The sequence below is a fragment of the Phodopus roborovskii genome, unplaced genomic scaffold (assembly GCF_943737965.1).
Source record: "Phodopus roborovskii unplaced genomic scaffold, PHOROB, whole genome shotgun sequence".
NCBI classification, from domain to species: domain Eukaryota; kingdom Metazoa; phylum Chordata; class Mammalia; order Rodentia; family Cricetidae; genus Phodopus; species Phodopus roborovskii.
The window spans coordinates 11,619,883-11,639,567 of NW_026126470.1; the positions used below are offsets into that span (position 1 = coordinate 11,619,883).

At 34.7% G+C, this 19,685-nt stretch overlaps 1 protein-coding gene across 1 annotated transcript in view; it reads left to right on the plus strand.

Annotated features, from left to right (window-relative positions):
• The window catches only part of Gbe1 (1,4-alpha-glucan branching enzyme 1), a 215,415-nt gene that overhangs the window by 138,628 nt on the left and 57,102 nt on the right, over positions 1 to 19,685 (plus strand). Inside the window, exons 8-10 of the mRNA XM_051191744.1 lie at positions 9,703 to 9,818; positions 13,456 to 13,583; positions 17,853 to 17,951. Coding sequence (XP_051047701.1) covers positions 9,703 to 9,818; positions 13,456 to 13,583; positions 17,853 to 17,951 — 343 coding nt within the window. The remainder of the gene's footprint in view (positions 1 to 9,702; positions 9,819 to 13,455; positions 13,584 to 17,852; positions 17,952 to 19,685) is intronic.

Here is a 19,685-nt window from a genome sequence, read left to right on the forward strand (position 1 = left end):
TGCAAATGCAAAATTTATAAATGAAACAAACAAAAAGAAGCTGACGATTCCTCAAGGATACTGATGTTTCAGGGCTCCTTTCTTTTGTTGTCCTCACTAGAGACTCATGCAACAGTTGAGGAAATGTTCAATATTTAATCATAAGCCTTCTTATCCCAATGTAGGATATACATGCAGGCCAGTGTGAACTCTTACTATGGCCTAGACATACTAGTCTGTTTTTTAATTGCAATGTGTTTCTTCCTGAATTCCCATATGTGTTTAAACTTCTAATTTAAAAATGAATGCATTAATGAGGAAATAAGATTAGTAAAAAATATAGTGATTTTAATTTTGCTAGTGGTAAAATTGGTGTAAAAGATCCCTAAAGGAATTTTAGAAAAGAAGGTAATTTTTCACTCAAATTTTTTAATTTCTCACTCAGTTTTTTTTTCACAATGTTTGTACTCTAAATCTATGTCACCATATCAAAGATACTTTCCCCTCATACAATGCTTCTTGTTCATGTTGATTTCTTTCAGGAGCCAAGGAGTTTTGTTGTATGTAATTTCCTTTTCATCTATGTCTGCCTATGTAAAGTGTAAAGAAATTTAACTTGCTTTCTTTTTTCTTTCTATTTCTGAGGTAAGGTTTTGTTTTCAAAAGCTTTTTATTTTTCCATCCATTTTTAAAACAATTTCCTTGTGCACGATTAATTAATTGTTAGATATAGTTGGTTTAAATTAATATAAACATCATACAAAAGTGATTCCTCCCACAACACAGTCATGGGTAAGGATACTGGGACATACCTAAATATTGCCTTGCAGGGGCATGATGTGCAGGATTGTGAAAACATTTATGGTGGTTGTTCGCGGATGTGTATAGAGATATAATAGGAGAAACATGGAAGATAATTCTGATACTTGGTGTGTCTGTGAGTGCATGTGTGTTCAGGTGCTTGTGTGTGTGTGTTTGTGTGTGTTTATGCATGTGTGTGTGTGAGGTACATGTGTTTATATGTGTTTTGTGCAAGCATGTGTATACAGGTACATGTGTTTATTCGTGTGTGTGTGCATGTGTTTATGCATGTTTGTGTGTATGTATGTATATGTAGATGCTGTGCATGTTTGTGTGTGCATGTGTATGCGGTACATGTGTTTATGTATGCTTGTGTGAGAGGATGCAGAAGTGTTTATAGGTGTGTGCACATGTGTATACATGACTGTAAAGGCCAGAGGACAGGGATTGGTTTCTTACAGTGTGTTTCTTCATTGCCCACTTTTTTGAGGCTGGTAATCTCGCAGAACCTGGAGATCACCTGCTAAGCTAGACCCGCTGTGCACTATGTCCCAGGGACCCTCCTGTCTGCCCTCCTCACTCATGTTGTACCTGTGTGCCTTTGCTCCTGGCTCTCTACATGGCTGCCTTGAACCTGAACTCAGGACCTCATGCTTGCTCAGCAAGCACTTTACCAACTAAGCCATCTGTCGACCTCATACCAGTCTATTTTAGAAACTAAGATATCTTGAAAAAGTACCTTTGGCAACAAACTTTGTTAGGAATGTAAATGGCAGGAATCAGTGTAAACCCAAGTGTATAAAAATACATGAATTACTTTACCACTCTGGGCACTCATAGAAGAATGCTTAGTCTGTTGAATCGTACTGTGTCTTTCTATCAGGCCAGTAACTTTCACTTATCCTGCGCATCACACCATTGCTCCTTTACCATATTTTAATAGGTGCATGTAAAGTGTACATGTATACACAAACATGTTTACACACTATGTGTGCAGAACATACACAAGCATACACTGAAGAAGAAAAATCTTCTTGGGGCACACAATATATTCTACATTAGAGAAAAATCAGACTTGAAATTTTTCAAGTTGTTTAACATAGGTGTAAATGGAAGCATTTAGGTCACAAATCTAACACTATGTTATTCTGTATTGTTTCTTTATTTGTTAAGGTATACCTGCATTCCAAGTGTGGTGGCACACATGATTACTTAGAACATTAGGGACGCAGAGGCAGGCAGATCTCTGTGAACTCTTGTCCAGCCTTGTATACAGGGCACGTTCATGTCAGTCAGGCTTATATAGTTGAAACCTGTTTCAACAACTGGCAAACACTTTTCACTTCAGATTACTTAAATAAAATCTTTTTTGATGCTATATATTATTAGCTAGGCCTAAGAAGAAATTGTCAGGGCTCACTGAATATAATCTAACTAAACACTATGCTAGCCTATATCATAATAAAGCCAAGATAATAAATACAAGTTAGAAATCTTCAGTCATCATTTAGTTTAAGTGCTTCATTTCCAAAGTCTATAATATACAGTCTTAGCATTGCATATATATTAAGACAGTATGGTCATGCCATGTTTTTCTCTTAGTTGTCTAAATTTATAGTTTACAGCATAAGCAAAAATTCATCAATGTATTCACTTAATTAAAATGTGCTATGTTTTAGAGAATTAATTAACAGGAAGCTGAGAGGAGTTGTAGGGTGGAATTTGGATCTGAGAGAAATTGTATGGGGGATACTGGATAAATACTATTAAAATATACTGTGTGCATGTATACAATTCCCAAATAATTAATAATATATTATATTATGAAAAAGAAAGCAAAATGAGCTCAGAGAACCTATTTTCTCCAAGTCTATGTGGTTGCCTGAATAGAAACACAAATCAGAACATCAAGGATTTTGTTTCATGCATTTGTGATTAATTCTTTAATAGCTGTACAGCTACATTGCCCAATGAACAGCTAAGAGGAATGTGCTACTTTTCTTGGTGTTTTTGTGATTCAGTCATTGTTTAGTAATAGTTTATATTTATTAGTATATAACATTAGCTCATTTAATAACATCTGTTGACCCAAGTTGCTTATTTGAAAATTTCAGACATTATTCTGGACCGCAAATAAATAGAAAATTAGGCAAATAGATTTGAATTACAAAATGTTATTTCATTACATAAATGTCATTATATCTGATTACACTTGCTTGCCAAGAAAATTTGGCTGTGTTTTATTTCATTATAAAGTTTATTGGCAGACTGCGAGACAATCAACAATTTTGAGTTTACAGATATTTTGGAAAAATCTTATTTGTGCATGACAAAAATTTCCTTAACAAATCTCATTACTTGAGTAGAGACTCACTATTTCTACCAATTAGAGTTCTGATTACTTTGATTGCTGGGGATTCATATATATGTATGTATGTATGTATGTATGTATGTATGTATGTATACACACACACACACACACACACACTCATCTATGTGTTCATTTTAAATGCAAGACACCTATGACTTTAACATTTTAGTGGCTCGTAATTAACAAGAATTGTAACTATGTTTCTGTATATTTTTCTTTCTTTTTTTTTTTTTTTTGTTTTGTTTTATTTTCAGACAGGGTTTCTGTGTGTCACATTGCAGCCTATACGTGAACTCACAAAGATCCTCCTGCCTCTGCCTCCTGAGTACTGGGATTAAAAGCATGTGCCACCACTGACCGGCAGTATATAAAAAGATTACATAATTTATAGTTAGGATTGTTGTCTAGAAAAACAGCTGCTGGCAGGACTAACCCTGGGCTAGTATGTTAGCACATGTAAATTTATGTAAGTTTTTACTATTTCCAGGAATGCTAACAGTCTTCTTCCTTCCTTCCTTCCTTCCTTCCTTCCTTCCTTCCTTCCTTCCTTCCTTCCTTTCTTGGCTTTTCAAGGCAGGGTTTCTCTGTGGCTCTGGAGGCATGTGCCACCACTGACCAGCAGTTAAAACCATGTTTATGCTTTATTTAAGTGAAATTGAGGTATGTGACACAAATAAGTGTAGGTATTATTTGACCTTAATATATGCGCAAATAGTTTGCTCTATGTGGCTGCTTCTCCAGTGTTTTCATGGTGGCCACTGAGGTCCTTATGGCATTACAGTCTAAATGCTACCACCTAGATTTCTCAATGGATCAGACATTAGCTTTCAGACAGGTCTTATTAGAGGTTGGTTAAATGGATTATATCAAGACAATAATCTGAAAATAAATGGCTGACCTTATATGTTGTCACACTCCAAAACAATACTGCCTCGATAAATTCTGCTTTATATTTTTATGGGCTTCTAGTCAGCTAGATATATCAACTAAGTTATGAGCTGTTTCATGACATTTTGAGGTAGAAACAGTCAATTGAATTTTTTATCATCCCATTAGCCAGACATTTTTTATTCTTTACCCAAGGTAACCATTCAGTTAAGAGGACCGAGTTCTTTATATAGCTAGAGAACACATATGCAGCATTTCCTGTTTGGTCAGAGATTGGAATATACCATGACTCCTCTTCCTCTCTACATCAGAAAGATGAAAAATAGAATTCCTTAACACTAAATTTAAAGTTTCTAACACATGGCATTAGCCATCCTTCAGAAATCTTTATTTTGATTTATAACATACTCATGTAAGGTTGTTCTAGTGGTACACTAAAAATACCAGATTTTAGATTCCACAAATTAAACCATTCATGTATAACATTAATGTTTTCCCTGCCCATGTCAATGACATCATACTTCACCTGGATTTTTAAGCTTCCTTTGGTTCATCTCGAAGCCTGCATAATTTAAAATAAAATGACATTAAAATTATGTTTGCTTTTTCACCCCACAATAGTAACACTAATTATTTTATGATTACCTAGTCATGGATAGTTTTTACTATTTCCAGGAATGCTAACAGTCTCCTTCCTTCCTTCCTTCCTTCCTTCCTTCCTTCCTTCCTTCCTTTCTTCCTTCCTTCCTTCCTTTCTTCCTTTCTTGGCTTTTCAAGGCAGGGTTTCTCTGTGGCTCTGGAGGCTGTAGACCAGGCTGGTCTCGAATTCACAGAGATCCGCCTGCCTCTGCTTCCTGAATGCTGGGATTAAAGACATGTGCTGACACCACCCGGCCAACATTCACTTTCGGTATATTCATTGTGCACCGTGGTTATGTTCAACACCTGCTTTTGTATGGAAATCTAGACTCTGATACGTACTGTGGTTGTTGGTCCCAGCCTGTATAGACTTGGTTTTGACTTGACTCAAATGATGCCATGCAAATCTTTCCCCTGCTGACTATATTATATATGTTTATATATACATATCATGGTTACCCATAAGTGTACATATATCCTAAATCTTCTATTGACATTCCCTGGTGGTTCTCTGAACTTTGCAGGTGGCCTTGAGAGCCCCTGAATCAGTTCTCTTGCAATTTGAGTTCAGAGAACTGAGATAATGTATTTATGTAATAAGCTAATACATTGTGTACACCAAATTGAATGTATGTATATTTAAGCCAAACAGACAAACAAAAAGCTACACCACCTTCCTGGTACCATGATAGCACTCCATGATATAACTTTTTTTTTTTAATTCTATATTCTGTACATTCAAATACATGTGCTTCTGTACCTGTTTTATAGAGTTAACATTATTTTTCTGATTGTCCATCTGGGAAGTTCTCAATAATTCCCAGATTTACTGACAGGAATATAATCATAATACTTCAAATAATAGTTTCTTTCCCCAGTCTGTTGGTTGTAAACTAAATTTCAGTCTTACGATTTTACCACTTGTGAATCAGATGCTGGAGTGAAACGCTGCAAACTGAGAGAGGCTGAGGAGCAACCAGCTGACCTTCCTCCTTAGCCAGCCTCTCAGAAAGAGATCCACTTTTGTCATCCCAAACCCAAAAAGCTGCCACATTCATAGTCCCATCTCACTACTCCCAGTGCCTTTTCTTCCCATTTTCCTGACTCCTCAATCTCTATGGCTACTTCTTGTCAACGAGTTCTTGGATCTGCCTCTTGACCCAAGGGTGATCTTGGGTTCACAGTGTGATCAGCTTTGCAACATCAACCCACTGAGTTCACAGTCAGCTACATTGTCTGCATGTGTCATCTTAAGGTGATAACACACAATTGCTGAACCACAGTAATGGAACATTCTTTATAAGTTTGCATGTCTTTTGTAACTTACTCTGGTTTCTCCTTTTTCCATATGCAGCAATGGCTAGATATTTATAAAGTGTTAGTCATACAAAGTTAATTATTTTGGCTTAATTGCTCCTAATAACATAATACTAACAATTAGTAATCTTGTATTAATCTAGTGTTAACAACATAATAATCTAGTTGAACCTATTTAACGGAAATGTAATGATCTATTTGTCTATTTGTCTGTCTTGTGTTCTCTCTCTCTCTCTCTTTGTGTGTGTGTGTGTGTGTATGTGTGTTCACTGGTGGAATGATTGCATGTCTATATGTGCATGTATTGGTTTGAAGTAAACTTTATGTGTTCCTGTTCGCATGTCTCTCATCTTTTCTATTTATTTATTATTTATTTTGAGGCAGGATATCAAACTGTCCTATAGTTGCTGATGTAGAGAGGAGCTGGCTGTGTGCCGAGACATAGGGATCCCATCCTCCAGGATTCCAATCATGTGCCATAGTGCCTGTCTATTTAACATTGGTTCTGGTATTGAGCCCACCTCTTCCTGCTTGCTTAGCAAAAGCACTTTATAAACTGTGCTATCTAGTGCTCTCCAGAAACTTAACTGTTTACCTTTCATTTGCTGTTCTAACTTTATATTTTTTAGTCTGAGATTTTTCTCCTGAGCCTATTTTTTTACATGTCTTTTAGAAAAGTAAACTTTGTGTGTTTGGTTGCTCTGCATCTTCTTTCTTTTCGGTCATCTTGTAGGAGATACAAAATTCTACTTTACCAGTGAATGTTAAAGGATACCGACAATATTTTAATGCCAATACAAATTTCATTCACGCTTTTCAGATATATGATGATCCTTTTGGCTTTATCTCTTAGAATTTAAAACTCATTTTTGTATTGCTCCAGATTAAGAGTACTTTAGAAATCTACAGTATAAAATTTACCATTTACAAGTTTCTTAGTAGATGCTCAGTTGTCATTTGTGTAGTTTGGAGTATCACAGACCATGTTTTCTTTTTTTTCATCCATGCAAATAAAATATTTTGCACACCATCACACCCAGCTGTTGCTATTCTTTTCATGTGTTAAAGAATTTTATTGCTCATTTTGGTCAAGAGAAGAATAGGTGAACTATTATAGCAATAGGAATCAGTGATACTTTTTATTACTTCTGTTCTTAGTTAAAAACATGACAGAAAAATGCTTTCTCTTCAGTGAATGCATTAATATTGTTTCCCTCTTAGGTTTGTCTCTGATATACAATATCATATGTTCAGTTTTCTTTTAGCTTCACAGTTGTTAGAATGCTCTTTTTATATGAATCTGTTTACCACCTAGAAAGTATTTAGTGTGTAATGTTTATACTATGTAAAATTTGTGTTCATTAGTATAAACCAATCATGTAAATAAGTAAGAAATATACAGCATTAGAAAATTAGAGTGCCAACCACTAGGAAGACCTAGAAGGCATTTGCTATGTCTGGACAAATTAAACCTTTAAAAAAATATAAAATACTTTCTACCCCCTACAAATAAAGAATAGAGAATGCCAGATAAGGCCTAAGGACAGTTTGTATAGTCTTGTTTATGGTTTTATACATTTGTCACTGAAAAAAATATTCTTTCTACCCTGGGGTACTAAAAACGTACATTTAGTTGACTTTCCAGAGAGAAAATGTGGCCTGAGACATGGCTCAATGTGTCAGATCACTTGCTCTGCAGTCATGAGAACCAAGGTGTGCATCTCACATAGCAAGCCTATATCTCACAAAGTCTCCAGTTCTGGGAAATCTGAAGTCTTTTCCTCTCCTTTATGTGCATGGCAGCAACATGCACACACTCACACACACACACACACACACACACACACACACACACACACATGCACGCACGTACGCACACATGCACACATGCGCACACACGCACCCATACATATAAATAAGTCTTTTAACAAAAGGAAAGTATGTGTAACTATGGAACATTATTGAAAAGGTATGCATGATTATGAAAAAACTTGTTTTCAAACTGTTATTGACATGGAAAATTGTTACCTATTCAAGTCTTTTCAAATTTTCATATAGAATTGAACCTTCTTTTAAAACTCCTGTGTCATGTATTGGTAAAGAGGACATATCAGGCAGTTTTTACATAGCTCCTTTCTAGTTTGCTATAAATCTAAAACATCTCCAAACTAAAGTTTACTAATTTAAAAAAAGCACCAGGAAAGTATACCTAGAAATTATTATACATAATATTTGATTATTGTACATTAGTAACATATCTCTTTGTGTTGCACTCTGTTTTTAAAATGTGAGTATCTTTCTTAAATGATAGGGGTTAGAGAGCTGGTTTGGCCAATAAGGTGTTTGCTGAGTAAGTATGAGGGTCTGTGTTCATCCCCAGCATTCAAAGATTGACAGTGTGTGTTTGTCTTCTCATCCCAAGGTAAGCACAGTTAGAAGGACTCCCTGGTCCTTGCTGGCTAGGTAGTTTATCCAGGCAGCTAGTTCCATGGTCAGTGAGATATCCTACATTTCTTAGTTACTCCTAAATTCCTGTGATTAAACACCATGATCGAGACAGCTTATAAATGGAAGTGTTTAATTTGGGGCTCACAGTGTTCCCACCCATGGCCATCACGAAATGGACCATCAGGAGGGGGAGCATGGCATTGGAGCAGGTGGCAGACAGAGCTAAGTTGGAATGATGTGGGCTTTTGAAATCACAATGCCTGTTCCAATGACACAGTTTCTCCAAGAAGGCCTCTCACCCTAACCCTTCCCAAACAGTTCTACCAACTGAGACCAAACATTCAAATATGTAAAGGGCGCAGCCACCCAAACTTCAACATGGTCTCAAAAGATAAGATAGAAACATCAACTGAGAATTACACTTGCTATCTGCATCAAACGTCTACTTGGGTTTACATACTCCAAGTTCACCCATATTTACATATTCATAAAATAAATGAAATGTGTTAACTAAATACTGTTGGAGTACACCTTCATAATTACCTAACATAAGCATCTGGAACTTCCAGGGTTTCTTTCATGGTTGCTGCCTTGCTAATGCTTCAGAGTTTTTTTCTTTCATATATTTTCCAAGAAATCAATAAATTTTAAAGTTCAAGGTAACTTATTTCAAGCAGGTATTAGCAACAGCGTTCATCTTCCCTTGGAGATGAGAGTTATACTTCTGGAGTGGATTGTGATGACTTAATCTTTGCTTATGTGAGATTGTTCTTTAATATGAAGGAGGTTTAAAAATACATAAATTTGTGCTGTGTTAAAGACTTGTATACACTATTACATCTTTGTCATTAAGCTAAATGAGGTATTAAAGTCTTAAAACTACAGTTATAATAAGATAGAAAATTCAACCATAGCTTTGCATCTGAAGAAAATACTAATTGTTTTTGCCCTCTCTTCAATTGCCCGAAATAGACTGGCTTCACGTGGCATTTTTAATTGAGCAATATAGTTCTTTACCCTTCTGTTTTGATGGATGTGGGGTCTGTGTGCTATGATTTATTAAATACATGGGTTTTTAAAAATTAGGCTTTTATTTTTACTTCTATAAAAGAGCACTATAGTTTATGTATGTTTCTTGAATGTCATGCTTCTTGAGACAGAGAAGTAATTCTAATCCATATTATGAACAAGTGATATGTAACAACCAAGGAAAACACTGTTTGCATTATACCTAATTGTGCTTTTGCCTAATATTTTAGCTGGGAAGTTTTAAGATTTCTTCTGTCGAACTTAAGATGGTGGCTGGAAGAATATTGCTTTGATGGGTTCCGTTTCGATGGAGTTACATCCATGCTATACCATCACCATGGGATGGGTAGGTACTTGATATGTTCTAGATGTAAAGAATGAGTTTATTTTTTCATTGTTAAGTTGTATATAGATTTGGGGTTTTTCTATAGAAACATCCGTGGCCATCCCTAGCCATTTCACTTTTAATTGTCTGTTGTTATTGCCCTTTGTATAGTCATTTCTGATATGATTTAATAAGAGGGAAACCAAAAGTATACATTTCCCTTTTTAATACATCTTAGGAGTAAAGAATCCTTAATATAAGGATTTAAAAAGTAAATTTAAAAAACCATTTACCACAACACATTCAGGATATATTAAAGTATATATTCAGCACTTAAACCAGATACAAAAATAATAAATGAGAACTTTATTTTTATATTATACATTAAGAAAATATGTGTGTCATTTACTTGATTTAAATTAAATTGGAGAATAGAGCAGGCCATCATTTTGAAAGCTACATAAAATTAGATTCAGAATTTTACTTCCTTAAAAACATGACAGAAGTAATTGGTTTTCTTTTATTTTGTGTTTTTTTGAGACTGTGTCTTGCTGGTTAGGCTATACTGATCTATACTGATCTCCGGCTCCTAATTCTTGTCTCTCAACCGTCCTTTAGATTGATAGATTTTTCTGTTACGGACCCTCAAACCCAGCCTTTATTTTATTCTATATAAATACACTTTTCCCCCATCTACAGTTGGCCATGTGGGTCACCCTAATGTGTAGTTTGTGCCCCGATTGAGACGCCATTGGGGAAAACTAACTTTTCATTTGCAAGTGGTTATGAATTGGAGATAACTCCTAGGTTAAAGACTGTGAGTGCAACTCATTGCAATCTTTGTTTCATAATGTGTCTTCAGGGCATGTTTTTTTTTTTTTTAAAAAAAAACCTTACAGAGCCTTTGCATATATATTATGACTTCTATTTTTTTTTCCATAGGATACCTGTGTATGTAAATTTGTATCTGTGTTTATATGAGTTTCTTGTGCTTTTTCTTTGCTCCTTTTCTTCTGTTTGTTTTGTCCTATTCGAAAATATTTGTTTTGGTTTTATCTTATTCTTCTTCTTTAGATGCCTATTTGTTTTCTAAAGTGAGACAGAAAGGGATGAATCTGGAAAGAGGGAAGATGAGGAGGATCTCAGAGGAGTTGGGGGAGTGGATACCCTAATCAGAATATAGTATTTAAAAAAATGTATTTTTTATAAAAAATTGTGCAAAAACCTATGTGGCTACATGTTACCAATAAGAAAGTAAAGACAGTGAGACATGTGTAGACAATAAGTCTTGAAAAGTGTCTTCTGAGGACGGAGCTGAGGTGGAAGAGCCTTGCTGCTTGCTGTGACACTGCCATTGCTTGTGGGAAGAATGTTACAACTGTCACACACTGAGCATCACCTCTATCTGTCCTCTAGGTTAGACAAAAGCTGTCCTTGAGGAGACAAAGACAGCATAATGAGAGGCCTACACCCTATCATCATTTAAATCTGCCTCTATTGAAGGTCAGGGAGAACCCATGGGGTTGAGGTATTGAGGAAATGCACAAAAATTTATAGAAAATACATTTCATGAGTAGAGAGGCCAAAAATTACAAGGAAAATAATTTTGAGTTAATATATATTATATATATATATATATTACACTTAATATATATAATATTATGCATTTTATTTATATATAGTATATATTAAGTAACATATTACTTAAAAGTTAAAAACAGAACCTAAACTTTCAAAGCAAATGGACAGCTAGATCATACAATATATGATGATGTAATTAGCATGAAGATGCAATATAATACACCCTGTGATGAACTCATCAGGAGATCTAGGAAAAAAAAGTAGTTCATTTAATGAATGAAAATATGTCTGAATTCATGTTAGCCTATTTATCAAAACAATATATTCAGAATTCCTAGAGAAACAAAGTGTGTCTTTTGGTTTTGGTGGGTAAATGATAGGAACCTGTAGATAATGGGGAATTTTAGCTGAAGGATACAATATTACCATTTTAAGACATATGTTTGGCCATCCAGGATAGTCAGTATGGTTGTCTGTACTATTTTGATGGTATAAAATTTATTTGAAAGGTAAATTCAGTTTTTTGTTTTATGCCACTCTACCAGCTGTCCCTAACTTCCACCCATGCTCCACTAACAGTGCAAAGGATAGATGTGATTAATTTGCCTGGGATAATGAATATAAACTATACACCTATATGTAAGTATTATCTTGGGTCAGCAGATAAAAATGTTTTTCATGTCCAAGCCTGATGGCCTGAATTAACAAAGCTCGAATGGAAGGACTTGGTACATGAAACTGTCTTCTACCCTTACCTGTTTATCATCAGGATATCCTGACAATGATAATAAAATAATAATTTTTAAGTATTTCTCTGAATGACTTATTCATTTCATATTATAAATGATGTTAGTAGAGTGGAGAAATTGACAGATAATTATTATTGAGGTCTGTAAGTGAAAGAACATGAGGTGTGGCCTTTTATAATTATTCATTAGCTTATCCTTTAATGCCACAAGGCATCAAATGGACATGCTAAATCAAGAGTCAAAATAAAGTACTTAGGTAAATGGATCCGGAGGAAAGACTGGTATTGATTTGATGTAGGTAAGAGTAAATTGTCAAAAGAATACATGGTGAATGATACAATCATTCTGACCATACTTTATGTGACCACAATAAGAAGTGGTTTAGAAGAGGCAGGAGGAAGTTTGGTGCTGATGTATTCACCATCATAGCCAATCTGTACTGTACAAATCACAGCCCCTTTAACAGAAATAATAGTTCAGTCTCAAAGTGCTTTTTGAATTTACTCTTGTTTATTGCAGAGTTACCGACTAGAACCTAATACTGGCATTGAAAGAATGTTTTTATTGAATAAATATGTTCTTTGATATGTGCACATAATACCTTCTGATTAAGCTCCTTTCCCAGCTCTCTTCTTCTATTTCTACCAGTCACTCCTCCCTCCCAGAGCCTTTCCCACATTCATGACCAGTTTTGTTTGTGACCCACTTATTTCACCAGAGCCATGATGTGGCCAGAAGATTGAGACTCTTTTTGAGCCTGTGGGTGGGTACACACTTAGAAGCAATGAATCCTTCCTGGATCTGCCCATAGGCCCAGAGCCAGCAGTGCAGCTGTGAGTGTTAGGCCTCTGGATCCCTTCACTGCCTGTGCCTGGCTGTTCCCCGAACCATTGTTATTATTATTATTATTATTATTACTACTATTATTGTTGTTGTTGTTGTTGTTGCTGCTGCTGTTCCCGGAACCATCATTATTATTATTATTGTTGTTGTTGTTGTTGTTGTCTGATTTGGTAGTAATGTATTGGAAATTTGATGTTTAGCATTTGATTTCAGTTGCATTTCTCATTTCACTGCTATAAAATTTAGTTAGAATTAAATGACACCTTTAAAGAGGCCTTTGTTTTGTTTCTCTCAAACAAATTGAGTTGCAGGATTTTCTCATCTCTGAGTATTGAAAAGGAATATGGGGTTTTAGAACATTTTCAGGTAGTAACTTCATTACAGTTCCTGACAGTGTGCATTCCTCACAATTTGAGCTATGTTTTCATAGACTTAAGAATTACCTATTTATAGACTATATTCCTTTTTTTTTTCCTGTTAATCAGGTCAAGGTTTTTCAGGTGACTATAATGAATATTTTGGATTACAAGTTGATGAAGATGCTCTGATTTACCTCATGTTGGCAAATCATTTGGCTCACACATTGCATCCAGATTCTATCACAATAGCAGAGGTAAGACTTTGTGATGTAACACCGTCTCACTCTCGTGAATATAGAATATTTTGCTAGCATACAGTAATTGAATAGCTGTCATCAATAATTGCAAAAATGGAATTGTACCACGATAATGGTCTGGCACATTATTTGGAATTCACTGTTTCCCTAGTAGGAGATTATTTACAGTAATTGCTCATCACTATTCAATTGTTAGAAAGAACATGCCAGTGGTTAGGAAGTAAAATGTCCTAGTCAGTGGACAGGTGCTTCTGCCTGAGATCTTCCATGGTAAGAAGTGAGTATTAATGTATGTCTATCAGCCCATCATTTATTTATTTAGTTATCTGTTGTCTATTATCTCTATCTATATCTATCCATTTATTGGTTTAATCATTAGGGATGACATGGATCACTGCCTGCACACTTTACTGAAACATTTTGTGTTCTGATGTGGTTACCTTTCTTGTTTAAGTTATTGCTCTCAGGCTGCTAAATGTTCACTAGTTATTCATGATTACTAAAAGTTCATGATTAACTGTCCCAAAGCTGTGCTCTGATGATAGAATTTGGTATATGCATAATTGGCAATTCCCTTCTTGGTGATAACTGTGGTAAATTAAGAAGTTTGTTAAATGCTTGTGCTAATTTCAATTTAATACAACCCCCCATGGTTTTATGTCTTTTAAGTAGAAATTATTATTAAAATTGAATTTAGGATGCTAATAATTTTTATGTGAAGTATAGCTATGAGCATATAAGATGCTAATCTTATGTTTAGGAAGAGTCAGGATGCTGAGTGCCCACCTTTAATCCCAGTACTCGGGAGGTAGATCCAGGTGGCTCTCTGTGGCTTTGAGGCCATCCTGGTCTACAGAGTGTATTCCAGGACAGCCAACTTACACAAAGAAAACCTGTATTGAAACGACAAATAAGTAAGCAAGCAAATAAATAAATAAACAAACAAACAAACAAAAAGACATTAAGTTATAACCTTTTCCTGTTGGCATTCCATTTATTGGAGTGAATTTCCTTCTAGAATTTGCTTTTTTTATATAATTTTTCTATCTGTCATTTCTCAGAAACAATAGCTAGTTCATGTAGCACTATTGTTAGGCTCTAGATAGAAAACCATTTTATTTTTGTTAGAACTTTTGCCTTTTAAATGTCAATTTGGGAGTATTTTCAAAAGGTAGTCCTGAAATACTTCTTACATAGTATTATTATACAAGTCCAAAAACTACAGTACACATGGTAATAATTCATGGTGCCTACTTCACTACCTGTTCTCAGCTAATAATTATACTTTGTTCTGAATTGCTCATGACAGAAAAATACTTTAAATTTTATTTTGCTTCTTAAAAATGGTATTTTAATTTATCTGTCAACATCACAATTATTTTGTCAAATATATTTCTGACAGTCCAAAGCAGAGATAATATATGTGGCAAATTACTACAAACAATTAATGACAGTACAAATGAAATGTGAATAGAGAAGAAGAAGAAGCAATTATTTAATACATGAAAGTTGAAATTGTTACATTGATCTCTCTACCCATTTCAAGTGGTTCCATCATCTTGGGAGCTCTTGTCCGATTATCAGTGTTTCTACCAATGAAACTCAGACTTCAACCCGCTTTATGTTACTTGATTTTAAAAGCAAGGTGTGCTTTCAATTTATTCTAGTCGAATTGAAAACTGCTTCAATTTCAATATGTGATTTCTCTGTCTAGTGAGAGTCTCTTCAAAATGTAGAATTGATCTTTATGAACTTAAAAAAAAACTGGTAAAATTTGAGTGTGTGATGCAATTTTATATAAATTTCTATAGTAGAAATATGAATTTATTACTAATGAAAATTATAGCAAAAACTTTTTAAAGGAACTGTTCACCATTGTACAAAGTTATTTTATCAGTTGAAACATTTTTTATGTGAGTTATCTTCTTGGTCAGTAGCCAGAAGTACTCTCTAGATTTTAATGAATTAGATTTGTTTGCATTTAAAATAAAACCATTCTTATATGCTGCATCATTACACATGTATGTATCATAGTTGGAATATATTACCTTTATATTTATCCTTTTTTCTTTTAAATTTAAAAGGGTGAATATGAGCACCTTACTTTTTAAATAAAACTCAGAATAACTCATAGCTTCCTGTGATTCTGACTTAAGGGTTGTGAAAAATTTGACATCCATGTTTTTCTTATATTTTATCTTTAACAGATTATATAACTGTTTTCTCATGCAAAGTTACCTTGAACTTAAATCCCAGCCACTAGAAATCATTCCAGATTATTTGATCACAATAAAACTCTTCTCAAAGTATTTTGTCTATAACTTCAGCATCTAATAAGGAGTGTGATGTTTAATAGATCTCAGCCCATTTTACAACAGCAAATTGAACCAAATATCTATCTACAGTATCTGTGAAGGCATCACTTCTGTTTTGCTAAATATGCCTTTAAAATGTCTTCCTTGTTTATCTTTATTCATTCTGTTTCCACCATGAGTTTTGAAAAACTTTGAGGAAACATTGAATTATACTAATGCATTTTAGTTCCCAGTGGTCATATGCCAAGATATCTTCCATTTATTTATATTGGTCTACCAAAAGAAAGAATTAAATTAGTTTCAAGTCCAGAGACGTCAACTATTTCTTTTCCCATGCTTTTCTGTGTGAAGAATTTGCCAAGGAGATAATCAAAACTGTAGCATTTTATCTACCTAATATCTTAGAACTTGATGTCCTTTAGTAAGAATTCCCAACAAAGAGTTTGAATGATGACACATGTGGAAAAGCTGGTCACAAGCCTAGAGAGTATCCATCTATCTCTGTCTTCCAAGGGCTGGGATTAAATACATGTGCCAGCGCTGCCCAGCTGCCAGAGTATAGAGTATGTACTTTAAAGGCAACAGCATATATAGAGCTTTAAAGATTTAAGGAACACTGGTTGAAAGATGTAAGTCTGTTCCTCCTCTGCTTATGTCAGTTGTCATGTACGGAATGGTAAGTATTGTCATTTCACAGTAAGTGTAGATGTGTGTGTTTATGTCCTCATTTATGCATGCAGATAAATCAAATAAAGATAGCTTATTTATAGTGTACCTCCCAACACCTGTAAGTCCTTCCTTCCTTCAGAATGTTCTTATTAAGTACCTTCTTTGTGTGAGGTGCTAGCTGCTTAGCAAGACCCTTTGGTCACATTTGTTAACAGAAGCAACTTCTTCCACTATGTATCTTACAGAATATGGGGTAGTAACTTGTATGGTGAATGCTTAATGTCTGATGACTTAATTGAATCTTTAGCTAAAGAATTTCATATTCCTGCTATTAGATATTGAACTTTATTACAGGACAAAAATGCAAGCATGCTATCTCATAGGCTGCTGCTATTGTAAAGAGAAACTGGGAGTGGAGAAACTCCATTTGAAAACATACAGTCTAAGGAAGAGGTAATTAAGAGTAAATGAGACTGGCCACAGGAACTGAGCAGATGTAAAGGATTTCTCTGTAAATCTAATACCGACTTTGACAATATTTAGCTTGTATGTTGCTGTTGCTATTACTGAAATATCTCCTGCTACATCTGTATCCTTTGGCCCATTTTTCAGCTCAGCTGTCTATTAGATTAATATTTACGTCTCAGTATTCTAAGGGTATCATGATAGGAGGAAACACCCTGTCAACAGGAGATGTCTGATGTCTGAGCCATGACTCCCCCATTAGTGACCCTCTCGCTCTCAAGATTCCTTCACCTCAGTGAGCCTTCGTTTCTGTGTCTGCTAATGAAAACACCCAGTGGCTGATCTCGGTGACCCTTTCCAGTATATCCTACTAAATTTAGTGAAGCCATCTTATTTCTTTACTGCTAATGTATTCAGTGTTTTCCGTTTCTTACGGAGCTAGTATTCACAGGGCTATATAGAGAGAAGTATAGAAGATATATGCTATATAAATTTTGCTTTGGTTAACATGGTAGGTAATTTGCTTTTGAAAAACGTTTCTAAGGGTAAACAATTTTTGAAAATACCTTTACTATTTTTCCCATCTCAAGGTGATATAATGAAAGGGTAAAAAGCCTTTTGGGATGAAAGTTGTGCTAATGTGAAAACATTAAAAAATGTCTTATTGGGAACTTAGATGTGAATGTTTACTTTTACAGTCATGCCATTAAAATATTCAGAAATTTGTGCCTTTCCCCCCTTAGCTTCATCTAGACTTTGCTGTCAGGAAATTAATTTGAATAATATGAACTTATAATTGTATTGTATTTTGTTTCAGGATGTATCAGGAATGCCGGCTCTCTGTTCTCCTACTTCCCAGGGAGGAGGTGGTTTTGATTACAGACTAGCAATGGCAATTCCAGATAAATGGATCCAAGTAAGATTTCATGTTATTTTCACTCTCCCATGTCTCACATATGAATTTATTTGTGAAATTTTTAATTAATCATGATCATTAGGTGCAGAAATAGGTGAAATAATAATTCTCCTTTAAATGTGCTTTTTTTATAAGATGGTTCTCATAATTTTAAAGGAATATTTAGCAAAGTTTTCACATTTCTATTATTCAGGCAAGAGAAATTAATGTTAATAAAATATGGAGTAGAAATCCATGGTATTATAAATGCAGAATTGTGGAAGTGTAGTAGTCTGTTAAATACTTGATTTCTTGTACTTCCTTCAGTATGTGGTTTCACTGAACAAATCTAGGTACACACATACTTTTATTCAACACATCCTAACCAAATCTCAAACAGTAGCACAGAATAATTCTAGATGGTAGCTACATGTTTTTTCCTCAATGTTTTTTTATTAATTTTAGTAATTTGAATAATTTAGATTCCCTTTATCTCTCTCTTTATTCCCTCTCTTACTCCCCCTCCCCCGTGTCTGTGGTGTGTGTATATGTGTGTATGTTTACATGAGTTTTCCTAAAAGACCAAAGGCATTATATAAAGTCAAGTTTGAATAGCCACTATGAAAAGATGTAACTGTGGTCAGAATAGATGTAAGAAGTAGGATATGTATATGATGAGTGACAGGAGTTTTTAGCTTAATGTTGGAAAACTCATGGGACTATGAACAATGCCACTGTTATCATTTGCTTTCCTTTCTGTTCTTCCGGGCAGCTTCTACAAAACTCAGCTTTGGCACTGAGGCTGCACCAACCTGACTTTTGCTTTTCTTTTAATAATGATAATTTAAACAGTAGCAGGTCCACAAACAAGTATTTTACTTAAAAGATGAATTAGGTTTGTTACTGTAAAAACGATGATTGTCTTTTCACATTTTCTCATTTGGCATAAGTTTGTCAGCCCAAATTTCTTATCATTTCTAGTCTTTCATGTATAATTCATGTTCGATGAAGTGCCAAACCCTACTTTTTAACCTGCCTCTAAAATTCTTCACCATATTTTGCCTAAGTTCAAAAATATATTAAAGGTATAGATCAATGTAGAATTATTTGCCAGTCCATCATAGCTCACAGTGGGATGCAATCTTCTTTGAATGTTGGTGGTGTTTTTCCTCCTCTAAATCTTACAAATTGTCCTATTAAACCTTTTAGTACCTTCTGTACAGTAGGCAGCAGTGTGTCATACTAAGGGAAAGGTCATCATCTAATGCCTAAGATCCAATCATCTTGAATTCAGAAACACTTTGAAGGCATATGCCATATTCTATTTTATTAATCTACCTAAAAATGTTTCTGCATCATGAATTTGTGAGTTTAGTTAATAAATCTAGATGGTTAAATTATTTTTGAATCCTTGGATACAGTGACTTTGTTCTGTTTTTAGTTAGTTAAGAACATGACTAGGGCCTGAGGATACAACTCAGCTCCTAGGAATATTGACTGATCTTGCAGAGGACCAGATACAATTCCCTATCCCCATTCTGTGACACCCTGATTCTCGTAACTTCAGTCCCAGGAGTTCTCAGCCTCGCCTTCTGGTCTCTGCAGACAGTACATGCATTTAGTACATAAACATATGTAATAGGCGAAACACCAAAATATGTAAAATAAAGAAAATAGTTTACATTTGTTTTAAAATAGATTATCCCCAATTAACAGTGAAATAGTAGAATATATTAAACCAAATGACAAGTCTAG